Source organism: Mustela nigripes, chromosome 13 (assembly GCF_022355385.1).
Source record: "Mustela nigripes isolate SB6536 chromosome 13, MUSNIG.SB6536, whole genome shotgun sequence".
Lineage (NCBI taxonomy): Eukaryota > Metazoa > Chordata > Mammalia > Carnivora > Mustelidae > Mustela > Mustela nigripes.
In genome coordinates this window covers 46460765-46475192 of record NC_081569.1, presented here as the reverse complement: position 1 = coordinate 46475192, position 14428 = coordinate 46460765, and the positions used below count along the sequence as shown (strand labels likewise).

Here is a 14428-nt window from a genome sequence, read left to right as displayed (position 1 = left end):
AAAATGATAAGAATGGTAGCCCCTTGTGGGGGACCTGGCGTGGGGAGCAGACAGCCAGAGTCAGGAACCAGAGATTTGAGCTCAGATTTCTGCTCTGCTGTTGACCCCTCAAAGCCTCAGCACCCTCCTCTGTGACCATGAGTAACCCATCCTTCTGAGAGTACGGCAGATGGGGAAAGAAGACCAACTAGTTGATCGGTGGCCCCATGCTAGCCTCGGGCATACAGTCAGCACTCAGTTCACACTGTCCCACTCCCAGGGGAGAGGGCTCAGGTGACCAGCCCCAGGTCAACACTGCCGAGTCAAATCCTCAGGCAGGGCCCAGAGCATCAATTTGCGGAAGCTTCTGGCACTGCTGCCTCCCCAAGCATGCACATCCTGAGTTCATACTGCAATTGAATTGTGTGCATCCTTTGTGATTTTTCTCGAAAGGCCACTGTGAAAATCTGGGTGTGAACTCACAAGCCTCAGTCCGTCTCTCTCAGAAAGCATCTTTAGCTATACGACAGAGCAGCGCTTCATAAAGAAATAGCAAATGACACTGTAATATTTTCTGGTCTGTGAGTGCTCTGAATGCATAGCTCATACACACAAATAATGTCAACAGTCCTACTGAGGAAAGTATTATTGTTCCCGTTTCACCGATAGAGAAAGGAAGCTCAAAGAAGCGAGGGGACCCGTCCGAGTCACCAAAGCAGCGAGTGGGGGAGCAGAGGTCTGAACGTGCATCTCCCGAGCATAAACCTAGAGGTTTCCTCGGTTGTCTGCTGTCCCTTCAGAAGCGGGGCTCCATGGGTGTCTTCAAAAACGGTCTACAAACCAGGAGCAGTCCGTGGACCCAAAACTTTATCTTCTGAAAACCTGTCAGCGTCCACTGACAGCATCCACAGAAAGCGAACTCCAACCCCATACGGTAAGTTGTACCCAATCTCTAAATGGTCAGCAGGCTCTCTGCTTGCTCTCAGGGCTGACAGAAATGAGCAACACGGGGGCACCTGGCGGGCTCAGTCAGAAAAACATGGGACTCTTGATCTCAGGGTTGTGAGTTCGAGCCCCACACTGGGTGCAGAGATTACTAAGAAACATAAATAAACTTTAAAAAAAATAAAAAGAAATGAACAACACAGACTTAAGTAAATGATGTTGTTCTCTAATTAGGGAATATAATCTCATTTTTTAAGACACTGAAACGGAGTTCTGTGAATCTGCAGGAGAGAAGGGAGGCATGCTCTCCGACTGCAAGGTGGTCGGGAAATGGAAGGCCTGCTGGCCTAGATGGTCATCAAGGAAGAAACCAAAGAACCCTGTCCGGGGACGTTCCACCCAAGGCGCTGGGCCAGGCACACGGGACACCATGGGGGACGCTGAGATCTGGTCTCGAGGCCTTTGCTTGAAGGGACCAGGCACCACTCGGCTCACCTTCCCAAGGAATCCGTGGGAAGAGGTGAGCGTGACTCACCAGCTAATTACCTGAACACCTGGGCTCCCAGAGCCCTCCTGGCTGGACAGCTAGTCTTCTCCCCTGAGAACGAACAAAACACTATTTTCACCCGACCCAGACATAGCCTAAAGCTGTCCACGTGGTGGTGTGAGGGATTAGGACTCTAACTTGGGTGACTCGGGCAGAAAATCTTCTGCTACCAGCCCCAGGGTCGGGGAGGAAATGAAGTCCCAACCAGCGGTGGCTTGGACCCCTACCTGAAAATCCCCAAAGTGCTCAAGAGCAAGGTCCAAATGCCAAGCCTGGCCTACTGAAGCCTGGCCAACACGCCCTCCACAGCCGGGCCACCCGGAAATCTCCTCCAGTGCTCCATCCGGCCAGTGTGCCAGGCAGCCTTCGCCCCATGTGCATGTTCTATCCATCCGTCAAGGTCCTGCTGGAGAACCACTGCCTCTGGGAAGCCTCCTGCCTTCCCCCCAAAAAGAGAGCTGCTCTTCCTCTGGGCTCTCAAGTCAATACTGATGTGACCTTTATGAGAGCATCTGTCCTACAAACCCTCCCTAACAGCAGTCGGTGGGACCCGTCCTGCCTCTATACAGCTCAGAGATAGGACCTCACCTCTATGTCTCCATATCCCCTAAGGCCCAACACAACGTCAGTGCCCAGTAAACACATCAGCAAACAAATGCACCAGCGGCATTCCTGCTCTCCACCCCACTTCTGAGACCGGCAACTACAACACATACTGCCTTCTCCCTGAGTTGTAATCCACTCGGATCCAGGTTCAAGGGGAAGGAAATCAGTCTCCGTGGAAGTCCCCAGAGCCTTGTCCATACAGCGGTACCACCTAGGCTGGGCCTCAGTTGTGGCCCCACAATAGAGAGGAGGTGCTAGAAACCGACCTGCTCTGCCACTGGTGGGTCCTAAGCAGAGGACGTGCAAAGGCCTACATGCCATAGGTCCTGTTCGAAAGATAGAAGTCAAGGTTACAAACCGATAAATAGAATGTATTCTATCCTTCTACCCTACCAAATACCTTAATGCAACCTCAGAAGGCCAGCTTTGCATTTAGAGTTCCCTGGCCCCTGGGTTTCACAGGGGAATGTGGACATTCAGGGAGAACAGGGCCCAGATGCCAGCCTACCCCCGGCACTATCACACATACTGACCAGCTTTATGCACACCCATACAGATGCCATAAGTGTGAAATCCATCCGACTCCTCCATCCCCCTGCCCTGCACGCCTTGTCAGAACCTTAGGCTCATGGGCGCACACGTGTCCATGTCAGGAAGTGGAAAGGAAGAAACCAAAGAACCCTGTCCGGGGACGTTCCACCCAAGGCGCTGGGCCAGGCACACGGGACACCATGGGGGGACGCCAAGATCTGGTCTCGAGGCCTTTGCTTGAAGGGACCAGGCACCACTTGGCTCACTTTCCCAGGGAATCCGTGGGAAGAGGTGAGCATGACGCAGTATGCCCTCCCTGGGGCAGATGGATCCAGGAAAGGCCCACACAGGACTTGGAAGCAATCTTGAGATGATGGGGGCAGGGAACTGAAGGGTTAGAACCCAAAGCATAGCCTGAAAGGAGGAGGTGTGGGCCCTAGATGGGCCACCCCTTGACCCTACAGCTCTGTCACGTGAGAGGGAGCACCCCCCGGAAGGAGGATCAAAGCTCGGCCCTGCAGGCAGGAGTCCTCTCTGTGAACACCTAAGGTCAGTCAAGGGCACCACCGCCCGCATCTACACAACCAGTGCTGACCATCCTTACTCAATCACCAAGCCGAATGGTGAAGTGTTGGTTGGGACCAGAACTGCTTTCCAACCAGGTCTCAAAAAAAAAAAAAAAAAAACCCAGCAACAACAAACATCGTGCACTTGCACACACCTACCCGCTGGCTATCGGTGACAAGGGCTTGAGTCACCACATTTCTGCTTCAGGAGCCAGCCCATCCCCCACCCCAGGAGCCCTGATTCATCAAAGTTTGTTTTCAATACTATTATTTTTAGTCAGTCAAACAATTTTTTAAATGACAATAAAGAGGGGGAGAGGGAGGGGGGAGGGCAGAACCACCCAAGAAAATGAATTGTTTCTCTTTCCTTTCCGTGGCTGGCCTAGCCCTCAACCAACCATGGCATGCTTGGGTGCCCTTGCTGGGCTGGGGGGCGGGGATTGTCACTATGGGAACTGAGGTTCTCCCACCGGTGAGCTCTGAGAGCAAGGTTGGGAAGGGGGTTCCTCTGCTGCAATGGACTGCCACTCTCTGTCAAATATCCCTCCTGAAAGGGAAAGGGGTTTACTGCGCACCTACTATGGGCCGTGAGCTGCAAATATGGGGCAAGGTCTTGGTCTCTCTTACCTCATTTGGATTGATTTATGGCGGTCCCATCCACATTTTACAGATAAGGAAACAGGCTCAAGAAATTGAAGCAAATGTACCCAAGTTTGCCACAGAGCCAGCAACTGGCAGACGCAGACCCAGGCCTGTCAGACTCCAGAGCCCTTTGCTCTTTCTTCATTACCAGGCTTTTCCTGTCTACCCACGCCCACCCCATCCCCACCCCTGCTCCCCAGGTAATATTTTAAGCACCTTTTGGGTTAGAAATAAATGGCTACATGCAAAATTTAAAGAGACAGCAGGATAAACCAACTCACCCAGCCCTCCCATGCACACAGAGAAGTAAGGCTCACCTTGAGTTCGAATTCAACGAGGGTCAGAGAGACTTTACAACGGGAAAGATTTGAAGCAAAAGGAAAAACCCAATTTCCATCGTCAGGGCCTGCTTTCAGCTGCTTGTAACTACTCAAAAAGTCTTTTCTGGATCCATTACTCCACAGTTGGGCTTAGCCCAGAGGTGATTTTTTAAGGAAAAAATGCCTTTTGGCATTTTTGAGCCGTGACAGCGTAAAAACAGACCTTTAAAACACACACACCCAAAAAGCATCACTATTTTCAAGAGTCCAGTCTAAAAGGAAAAAAAAAAAAAAAAAGGTGACACCTCAGAGCTACAACTTGGCTTGGCAATCGGTGATGGAACACGGAGCAGCAAAAGTAACCAGATTTATAGCTCTGGAAGTTTCAGAGGTAAACCCGTACACAATGTGTCTTACACAGCGCTCTCGTCCTTTGCTGAGCAGAGCAGTAAGGAGAAAAACTTGCCTGATGTTAGCATGGAGGGCCAGGGGTTACAGAAAAAGTGCTTTTTCGGGGGGAAACTCACTTTTCATTCCCTGGCTGGGGTTTCAATTTGTAACCTCCACATTGCCTAACAAAAGGCAAAATGCTTTCCAAAAGTATAGCCTTTCTTTATATAGATGCTTGAAAATAAATAAAAGAGGCTTCCTGGGTAAGTTCTGACATAGGAGCCAACATTTTCCACAGGTATCCGTCAGAATGCCCACCTCTTCACCGGTCACCATTTTTAGGCATCTGTGGTCATTAGTGCCTGTAAACTTCCGGCTCTGAGAATGGCCAAAAATAGCAACAAAAGGAGAAAAATTGCTCAATGCATCTGAAGACACATAGCCTTCATGTCTCTAGCCTCGAATTTGGTCATTTTTATATTCCTTGGTAGTTACAATTCGGGGATTTAGATTGAGAGAGTTAAGGGAGAGGCAGCGAGGACAGAAGGGTAACATAATAAAAACTAAGACTGGATTATAGTTTTATTACTTTCACTTGTATAAATTAATTGGCTCGACTGACAGGCTCTCAGGACATTAATAATCAAGAAAGACCTGTGATGGGGGCGCCTGGGTGGCTCAGTGGGTTAGAGCCTCTGCCTTCAGCTCAGGTCATGATCCTGGGGTCCTGGGATGGAGCCCCGCATCGGGCTCTCTCCTCTGCAGGGAGCCTGCTTCCTTCCCTCTCTCTCTCTGCCTGCCTCTCTGTCTACTTGTGATCTCTGTCTGTCAAATAAATAAATAAATAAAATCTTAAAAAAAAAAAAAAGAAGAAAGAAAGAAAGACCTGTGATGGATTATTCAACTGAATGCATCCAAAGGAGAGATCCTGAAATGCTTGCATGAAAACTACTTTAGTGTTAGAACACCAATAACACCTTGCTCACCTATGAACTGGGAACATCTGAGGCCCAGAGATGTTAAGCAATTTGCCCCAGGTCACACAGCCAATCCGAAACAGAGCTAAGCCTAGAACCTAACCCAGGTCTGCTGACTCCTGCCTCCAAAAGGAACCCCAAAGCCCTGTTTATAACGAACTTTTCTTTGACAGCATTTCTTGGGAGAAAAAGCCTGCTAAACAAACTTCAGCCTAGTCCAGAATTAGCCAAACTTCTTAATTAATAGGCTTCGACTGTGTTTTCATTTTCAATTGAGTCTTTCTGTCAAAACATTCTGCAGCAGATACGGCTGTGGCTGGCTCTATTTACAGCAGAGGCCTCGGGTAATCACCAGCGAATAGGGTGACCTGTACTACAGATTTATTTCTAAAACCATTAATTAAATAAAAACAAAAAATACCGTTACACACGCACACAGGCACGCACACACACACGCAAATCCTCTTTGTCAGGAGTCTGTAAACTGTAGAGCTTGAGCTATTCGGCTCTCCAGCCTCAAGAAAACAGTATTTTCAAATTCACCAGGGGGAACACCTAGGGCATTATTACAAATCCAAAGAACCCATGTTGGCAGCCGCTGGACTAGAAGCTACCAGACGGTAGGGGTGGTGCCAGTCTTCTTGACTCTGTCACTCCTGCCCCCTAGCATAGCGTTTGGCTCCAGGGACAGACGATGCAGGAAAGCAGAAAAAGGAAGGGGACGAGTTCTCTGGGGATCGTGGTTCTGAAACTTGGCACAGAGTAAAATGAGAAACCAAATTTTTGGCGGGTTGGGTTGATATGGCCATTTCCAACTGTTTCCAGGATACACTGGACGTGAAGGGGGAGACACGTTGAAGGCTCCGTGGCCAAGAACTGCTCAGTGGTCAGCAGACGAGTCCCTGCCCCTCTGGGGGAGTGGCTAGTACCGTCCAACTGGGCCTCAGCCATTCCCACCTGCACCAGGAGGTAAAACCTCCCAGCCCCAGATGCAGAGGAGGACAAAAAGTTCATTAGGTCTAATCATGAGCCTTGTTAATTGCAGAAAACTCTATCTCCTTTTTAGGAGGCTGAGGGGAGAAGTGGAATAAAAAGATGGGAGAATAAGGTAGTGGGAATGAAGTCTGATTCCAATTTTTAAAGCCAGCGCTTCCTGGCCCTATTTATTTCATAAAGGAGCTCACGCAGAACAATGGCTGTATTGTGCGTTACATGGCATTAAAATCCCCTAATAAATTAACAAGGGAAAATTAATGGTCGCTCGGTCCATTAAATCATGTTAATTTTATTTCCGTTAAAATAATACAGCAATTACAAGTTTACATTATTAAACCAATATTTATTTTTCAAGAACTCATTTTAATTGGATTTCTGATGTGATAAGCTTGGGCCACATTCTCTCAATTTCATCGGCTTCTTGCGTTTCTCATCAGAACTAAATGACTACTGTATTGGCTGACTTTCTTCCACGATTAAAATGGTCACTTGAAACTTGACATCCTTGTGAAGATTTTTCTTTAAAAAGGATCATTCAAAGCTCTTATGTCCACGCAGAAACTCAGGCTTACAAGATTCAGTTCAGCAAGTGTTAACCAGAGACCCAGAAAGCCAGGTCACACCAGAATGCTGAAATTCTAAGTATCCACGATAATCAACAAGTTACCCAGTGTTTACTGACACTCTTTGTTACATTCGGAGCCAATATATCTAAAGTCACTGTTCCCACCGAGGAAACCTGAATTTCAGGTTTGCAATACTAAATTACTTCTTACTTCGACGAGAGAATGCTGTCAGTGGAATAAATACAGCACAATGGTCACTGACCCGGCCATGCAGGCCACGAAGTAACATTTTTACAACAGTACTCAGTTTAGCAAAAGACCAAGAAGATAAAGACATCCTCATTCCCGGAGACCAATATCACCATGTACCCACAAGTTCACGTGATCATGTTTGTAGTCCAGAAACTTCCTTTGGATAATAATTCCTAGCACTGACCCTTCCCTCCTCCCCCCCCCCCCCCCCACAGAATTATCAGTCTGTCCCCATGTCCCTGGGCACTTTGTCCATCCCTGGGCTGTAGCACATTTCCTGTATCTTTGGCCAAGTCCTTCTCCCCGTCCCCCCACCCCTGGACAGGGAGCTCCTTAAGCACTGGTGTCCTGCCTTGCTAATGGTACTAGATATTTAACAAATGAGTGAATAATTCAGTTAAGAACCAGGGATAAACACAGAAGGCTGAAAACGTAACACACATCTGCCGAACTCCCTGGTCTACAGAACATTTCCATAGGCCTTCCATCAGCCTGATTTCACAGGTACAGACGAGAAGGCTCTGAAACATTAAAGGGAACTCCTCAATCCATCGAGATGGGAAAAATGGTAAGATCTAGGACTTGAATTATCTTTTTTTTTTTTTCCTGGCAAAAACAGATGGCGGCCATTATTTTGTTTTCTAGCAAGGACCTCCACAATATTTAAAAGACACCTTATAGGGCACCTGGGTGGCTCAGTGGGTTAAGCCGCTGCCTTCGGCTCAGGTCATGATCCCAGAGTCCTGGGATCGAGTCCTGCATCGGGCTCTCTGCTCAGCGGGGAGCCTGCTTCCCCGCTCTCTCTCTCTCTGCCTGCCTCTCTGCCTGCTTGTGATTTTTCTCTCTGTCAAATAAATAAATAAAATCTTTAAAAAAAAAAAAAAAAGACACCTTATAGTCCCCAGCCCCCACCCCTCAAATCACTCCATGTTAGAACTCATTTTTCTTCTGATGGGGGGGGCGGATAAAAAAGCAATAGCAGTTAGACCCTCACTTAATGCCTTGTTAATCCTTCCCTTATTGAAGTGGAAGCTCCTCTCAGGCAGGAGCCATCTCAGATTTACCTGCGCATCCTCTCCCATTGCCTGGAATATTGACTCAGACCTGGGAGGGGGCCAAGAACCATCAATGAATCAACAAGATCTAATTCCGTAGCCTCTGATCAGGAACTGGGAGCAAAGAGCTGTCTGTAAGATACACTAGCCCAAACATTCAACTCCTGGGAGCAAGCGGCAAGTTCCAAGGTTCCAAATGCCAAGGGAACACCAAATGTCTCCCAGATTCAGCCAGAGCTCGAAGCCAGCCCCCGGGGGCAGCTTCTGTGGTCTGTGGGGCCCTTCGTCTCCCCAGCTCCCTGTGTGAAACTCCCTTCATCAAGGTTAACCAGAGAAAAGAGTGGACGGACAGCCTCCCTGGCAGCCGGAAGTGGGCTTGCTTCCTGAGGGACCAGAGTGGCGCTCTGAGCGGCATCGAGGGAGGTGAGTGGACAGGAGATAGTGAGGTCAAGAGGGTATTAAAAAGAAGCCACTCTTGCAGCCCTGGTCATAGGTCTGCCCCCAGATGTCTGAGAAAGGAGCCTTAAAGATGACGATCTTTTTCCTTTCTCCCGAGGGGGAGAGTAGCCTGGCAAATTCCAGGTGGTGAACAGGAGGAGGCCATGTTCAAAGAACAGAGTCACAGAGGAAGAGGAGATGGCACGTGTCAGACCCTCTGTCGGGTTCAATTCCCCCATTTTCCTCTGGATGTTGACACCAGAAAGCCCAGATTCCCTCCCAAACCAACCAGACTGGAAGCCTGGTCCAGCTCCCAACAACCAGGCCAAGGCATGGAGCCCATCAGTAGAAGGACAGTTACCAGTGTCCATCAAAACAAGTTATTCTTAAGTGTGCCTGGCCCGATCACTGACCCAGCATGAGCACACCTTCTCGTCCTCTCTGTGGTAAAGCTAGGACTCCATGCTTCCCAGCTGGCCAGGAAGATGCCTGCTGCCTTACTCAGATACTCGGGCAGGTGACGGGTAAGATGCTGTTATACAACTTGTCTAAGTTCTGCCCAGACTGCCAGACCTCAGAGTCTCCTGATAGCCTCTCGCCTGGTGAATCTAAATCAAGCTCTTACCACTTCCTTGGCACGGGTCTCTCTCACATTCTTGGTATCAGTAAGCCTGCATCGCTCCAGCTCTCCTGATCACCGAGACAGGTTACAGCCGGCGTTAACACAAGCAAGCCTGCCGTCTAGAAGACCCTAGGATACTGCCGTCCTTGCCAAAGGTTGCTGATGTTGATCATGATTACACATTAGCCAAAACACGCTTGTCAAATCTCCCCAGACTGAGGTCTCCTGAAACCCCAGGGTAGCTTTAACTACTCAGTGCTCCATCCCCTTCCACACACCACGGGATAACTAGGTTAAACATCGCCCTTGGTCAGCTCTCCAAAGCCCTCGTTATACAAGGTAGTGTAGAGACAGCAGACAATTTGACAAACACCACCACCGCACTCTTTGGGGCTTAGCAGACACACTGATATCACCAACGTGGAGGCCAGCTAGACACCTCCCCAAGACATGGCCTTTAGTTTCCTGCCCACGACCAAAACAGTGGCAGCCGTTGCCAAGGGAGACAAGGTGACCCAGAGGCGTGGGCACAAAATCCGGGGATGGAAATCCATTTTGTCTGGATCCACCCAAGCAACTGGGTTTCCCGGAGAAAAGATTAAAAACAAAATCTACCTTCCTATTCGGCCCTTGCTAGGCAGGTAGAAGATACCGCACTCCCAACAGAGAGTCGTGCAAAGGCCGGGCACAAGTCAATCTGAACTCAGAAAGGTCCAAACTGTTCCTGTGCCTCACGCTGTGGAGGACCTTGGAAGAGGAAAGGGCAGGCCCTAGCTGAGCTTCCCTAGAGGGCAAACCCCGACCAAGGCAAGAGCAAGCAAGGGTTCTCCTTCAAGCAGTCACCAACCCAAAGACAGAACACCACCAACCTTACCAACAGAGATCCACAGCGCCCCCGTGCCCCAAGCTAACCGTGCTCTAGCATTCAGCAAAGAATGTATTCAGAACTTTGAAGTAGAGAGCAGCCCGTGGTAGGAAAAGGAGCACATGTAGTCAGAGTCCCAAGTCCACTGGGCCAACCCTTTTCATCTCCCTCCTCCAGTTTTCTCAGCTTTAAAAAGGAGATAAATCTGCAGTCTGACGGCCTTATCTATTTTCCAGGAGTTTCTTTCTCGATTTCATTAAAACCATGTGAAAGTGCTTTGTAAACTATAAAGCACTTTACGCAGCTGCTCATTTTATAACTAATGCCTTTCTTTCTTTCTTTCTTTCTTTCTTTCTTTCTTTCTTTTTTTCTTTCTTTCTTTCTTTTCCTGTTTCAAGGCACAAAGCACTTATCCTCAATGCACTCAGACAGGTAAGAAGGCATGTTTTACACATCTCTCCCCAGATGCGAGAAGTATGACACTCATTCACCCTACCCCCGCCCCCCTAACCAAAGGAATAAAGAAGAATTCAGAACCAGAGCTGGGCCCAGAATCCAAGGCTCAAGACCCCATCACATCACACCACCGCCTCTGAAGTCAATTCTGGCTCCTGATCACAGGCCCAGGGCGCACTTCCCAGACGACACACCACCTTCCCTCCCCTTTATTGACTGGATCCACCCAGTTAAAAAAAATATACTACTTTTTAAGCCAGCTCTCCCACCATATGTGGCATTTATTTCCAGAGGAGGCCCGTTCTGGGTTCCTGTGGACAGATGTTGCTTTGTGCCTGCCTCACACGGCTGGCAGGCCGTGTACAGCTGCCCCAAGCAGGTGGCCAAGGAGGCAGTCCACTCCTGGCCCAGCAGCAAGGCCCACAATCTCTGTGGAACTCGGGTCCTGCAGACCCTCTGCTCATTCCTCTGCAGCCTGGGACCCCCAGGGACGGGGACACACACACACACACACACACACACACACACACACACACTTCCCAGCCAGGGGCAGCAACACTAAGAGAAAGCCCTGGGGAGTGAAGTCACTGACCCCTTCCATCAGCCATCTGTGAGCTCCCGCCTGACCTAACTAGCGCGAGGCGGAGGAGAAAGGAGGTCCAGACAGATGGCAAAGCGCTTTGGGAAGGAGGGCTCTGCAGGAATGCGAGGGCCGATGCGAGGCCCACTTTGGGGTGCGTTGTTATCTGATCAGCTCGAAGCTCGTTCTCTCCTCCATCAGCCCGCAATCTCAGGCTGAAAGCTGGACAAAACAATCGTCAGGGAAGGGGGAGAAGAGAAGACCCTAACCTCTGCCACTTGTCTCTCATTTGAAAGCACTGCGCGGCAACTAAAGTGCGTGTGCGCGGAGGGGGCGGGAGACTGGCACAACCGAGTCTAAAAATACTGGATAAAAATGCTAATCCCGAAGGCAAAGAGAGAACCAAGAAGGAATCTGTCAATCACGAGGCTCCCGCTCCTCACCCACAGCCCCAGCTGTACGGACTGCATTCCTGTTGCGGAGGAAAGAAGTGGGGGGACAGGACTGAAGGAAAGAAAGGGAGAGACACCACCACCTCCACGAGCGCGGGCCGCGGGGGCGGGAGGCGGCGGCGGAGGAGGGGCTCCGGCCCGCGGAGCTGAACAAAGCGGGCCTCAACTTCTAGCCCGCAGCTCCCCGGAGTGGGGGCTGCCAATTCCAGCAGCACCCCCCTTTCACGGAGGTGAAACACGAATGTGAGGTCTGGAAGTGAGAGTGCCCCGTGGAAGCCCCAGGCTCTGAATCTTTGCAAATCCAGAGAAGGTTTTGTTTGGGGTCCCCCCCCAGCCTCTTCCGGACCGCGCTCCCACTGCCCCCCCTTACACACACACACACACACACACACACACACACACACACACACGAGCCCTTTAGCTCCAACCCCACCCGACCGGCCCCGCCATGCCAGGGGTCTAGGCGGGCGCGCCCCCCGGGTCGCTAGGGCCCCCCACCTGGGGATGGTGATGCACTTGGTGTTGACGTTCTGCGTGGTGATGGCCTTCTCCAGTTCGTCCAGCTGCCCCGTCTTCTTGAGCTTCTTGACCAAACTCTTGACCGCCTTCTCGCACCACTTCTCCTCCTGCCCGTTCTGCTCGCCCTTCTTCCAGCCCAGCAGGCGCTTCACGATCGGGGGGGTGAAGGGCAGGATGGACGACATGGCTGGGGAGGACGCGCGGGCGGCGAGGGGCGCCCCCGGCGGGGCTGGGCGCTGCGGGGCGCCGAGAGGGCGCAGAGGGGAGCTCGGCCGCCCAAACTTCGCCCCAACTCCCGGCGAACTTGCCCGTGCTCCGGGCCGGGCCGCGGCGCTGCAGCCAGCGGGGCTCGGCGCGCGGCCCTGCGCCCCGAGCGGTTCCCGCGGCGGGAAGGAGGGCGGCGGGGGAGGCGGGCGGACGGCCGACAGCGGCGCCGGGTCGGGAAGGCCCCGAACGCCGGGCGGAGGCGGCGGCCGCGAGACTCAGAGTGGCAGAAGAAAGTTTGGGTTTCCGCACGGGGTAGCTGTTTGGGTGCCGCCTCCAGGAAGGAAAGTCCAACCCCCCAGCCAAACTTTGCTCGCCTCGCTCGCTTTGATGCGCAGATCCCTCCGCCTCGGCAGCCTCGCTTCCCCGCTCCCCTCCTCCTTCCCGGCTCGCTCGCTCGCTCGCTGGGCCGGCCCGGGGCGTGCGCCGCGCTCCCGCTCCCGCTCCCTCTCCCGCTCCCGCCCGCTCCCAGTCTGTGTTTCATGCAAATCCGCGTGCAGCCTCCTTTCCAAGCGCTGTCACCGCCCCCTCGCCGCCGGGGCTCCCCGCCTCCTCCCCCGCGCCCCGCCGCCTCCGCCCCCGGGCGCCTTGCCCACCCCCAGCCTCCGGGAGGGCGCCCGGCCTTCCCCCTCCCAGCGCAGAGCACGCCCACGTGGGCGACCCTGGCCGGCCGCGGCCCTGCCTGGTGCGCGCAGGACCCCGCGCGGCCCGGACCTCGAGTCGGGCGGGCGCCGGGAGGAAGTCGTGGGAACCGAGCGGCGAGAGGGGAGGGCCGGGCTCTTGCCGTGGCGTCCACTCTCTTCACCCACACTCAGGAAGCTCCGTTGCAGTGTCGGGCTGGAGAGGGCCAGACTGGCAGCTAGCGAGCGCTCTCCGGCCGGAGGCTGGCGGCGCACCCATGGGGGCACCCGGGTCCGAGAAAGGGCGCGCGGAAGGCTGAGGCCCAGGAAGTCGGGGCGCGCTCTTGGATGTGCGAGGGCTGATGCCGGCCAGGTGCTTTGGCGGCGCCGGAGTCCCTGGAGCTGTTTTTGTTGTTGCGGTTGGGGTTTTGTTTATTGTTTTTTTATTCTCTCCTCGGTGAGATCACACCGGCTGAGAGCCCCCCGAGCCTGTGTGCGAAGGAGAGAGTTGGGATGGGGGGATGGAGATTTGAGGATCCTTGAGACTCCCTGGATAATTGCCGGAGCCTGGGGTCCCTTGGGCCTTGTGAATCAAGTCCCAGTTAGAAAATGGGCCTCAAAGACATCTGTTGAGTTCATGAAGGAATGAATGGGGGCGCTTTCGAATTTATCTTGTGGGGGAGGAGGGATTACATTACTGGGTGTTTGCAGTCTTATGATACCCAAAAAAAAAAAAAAAAAAAAATCCGAAATTCGACACCCCCAAAACTAGGAGAAAGCTTTGTTTCCAAAGCTGTGAACTCGCAGAAAGTGGGGCAGAGGGGGCGTACTCGGGAGGTTTCTGTATTCAAACTTCGGCTCGGTGGGAAGCAAAGAAACCCCAAGATACTGGGGCGCCTGGGGATTGTCTCCCCACCAGCAGAATTCGGGGTCTTCTAGGCGCAAACCCTACAGTTGCGGTCGGGAGTTATTCCAGACCCTCTGGCCTTTTCTCCTGCTGCCCCTCCCCTGCCAGGCCTCTAGCCGGGTGTCTACAGCCTTTGTTTGTTTTTAACAGCAGGAAACCCCCTCCCCCCCCCCCCCCCCCCCCGGTGAGAAAGACGTTATCCGCTAGCGGGTGGGGAGTTACAAAGCTCTGTGAGGTGTGGCCCAATCCACAAAACCCGCCGGGTAGCTGCAGGGGTCCCTGCCTTGGAGAGAATGGCCTCCCACAGGCCCATCAGCTGCCGGGGACGGCTGT

The 14428-nt window shown here is 52.4% G+C and overlaps 1 protein-coding gene across 1 annotated transcript in view; it reads right to left on the bottom strand.

Moving 5' to 3' along the window:
- Positions 1 to 13045, bottom strand: part of SMAD3 (SMAD family member 3) — a 113547-nt gene extending 100502 nt beyond the window's left edge. The window contains exon 1 of the mRNA XM_059372343.1: positions 12284 to 13045. Coding sequence (XP_059228326.1) covers positions 12284 to 12489 — 206 coding nt within the window. The 5' untranslated portion in view covers positions 12490 to 13045. The remainder of the gene's footprint in view (positions 1 to 12283) is intronic.
- Positions 13046 to 14428: the final 1383 nt, after the last annotated feature.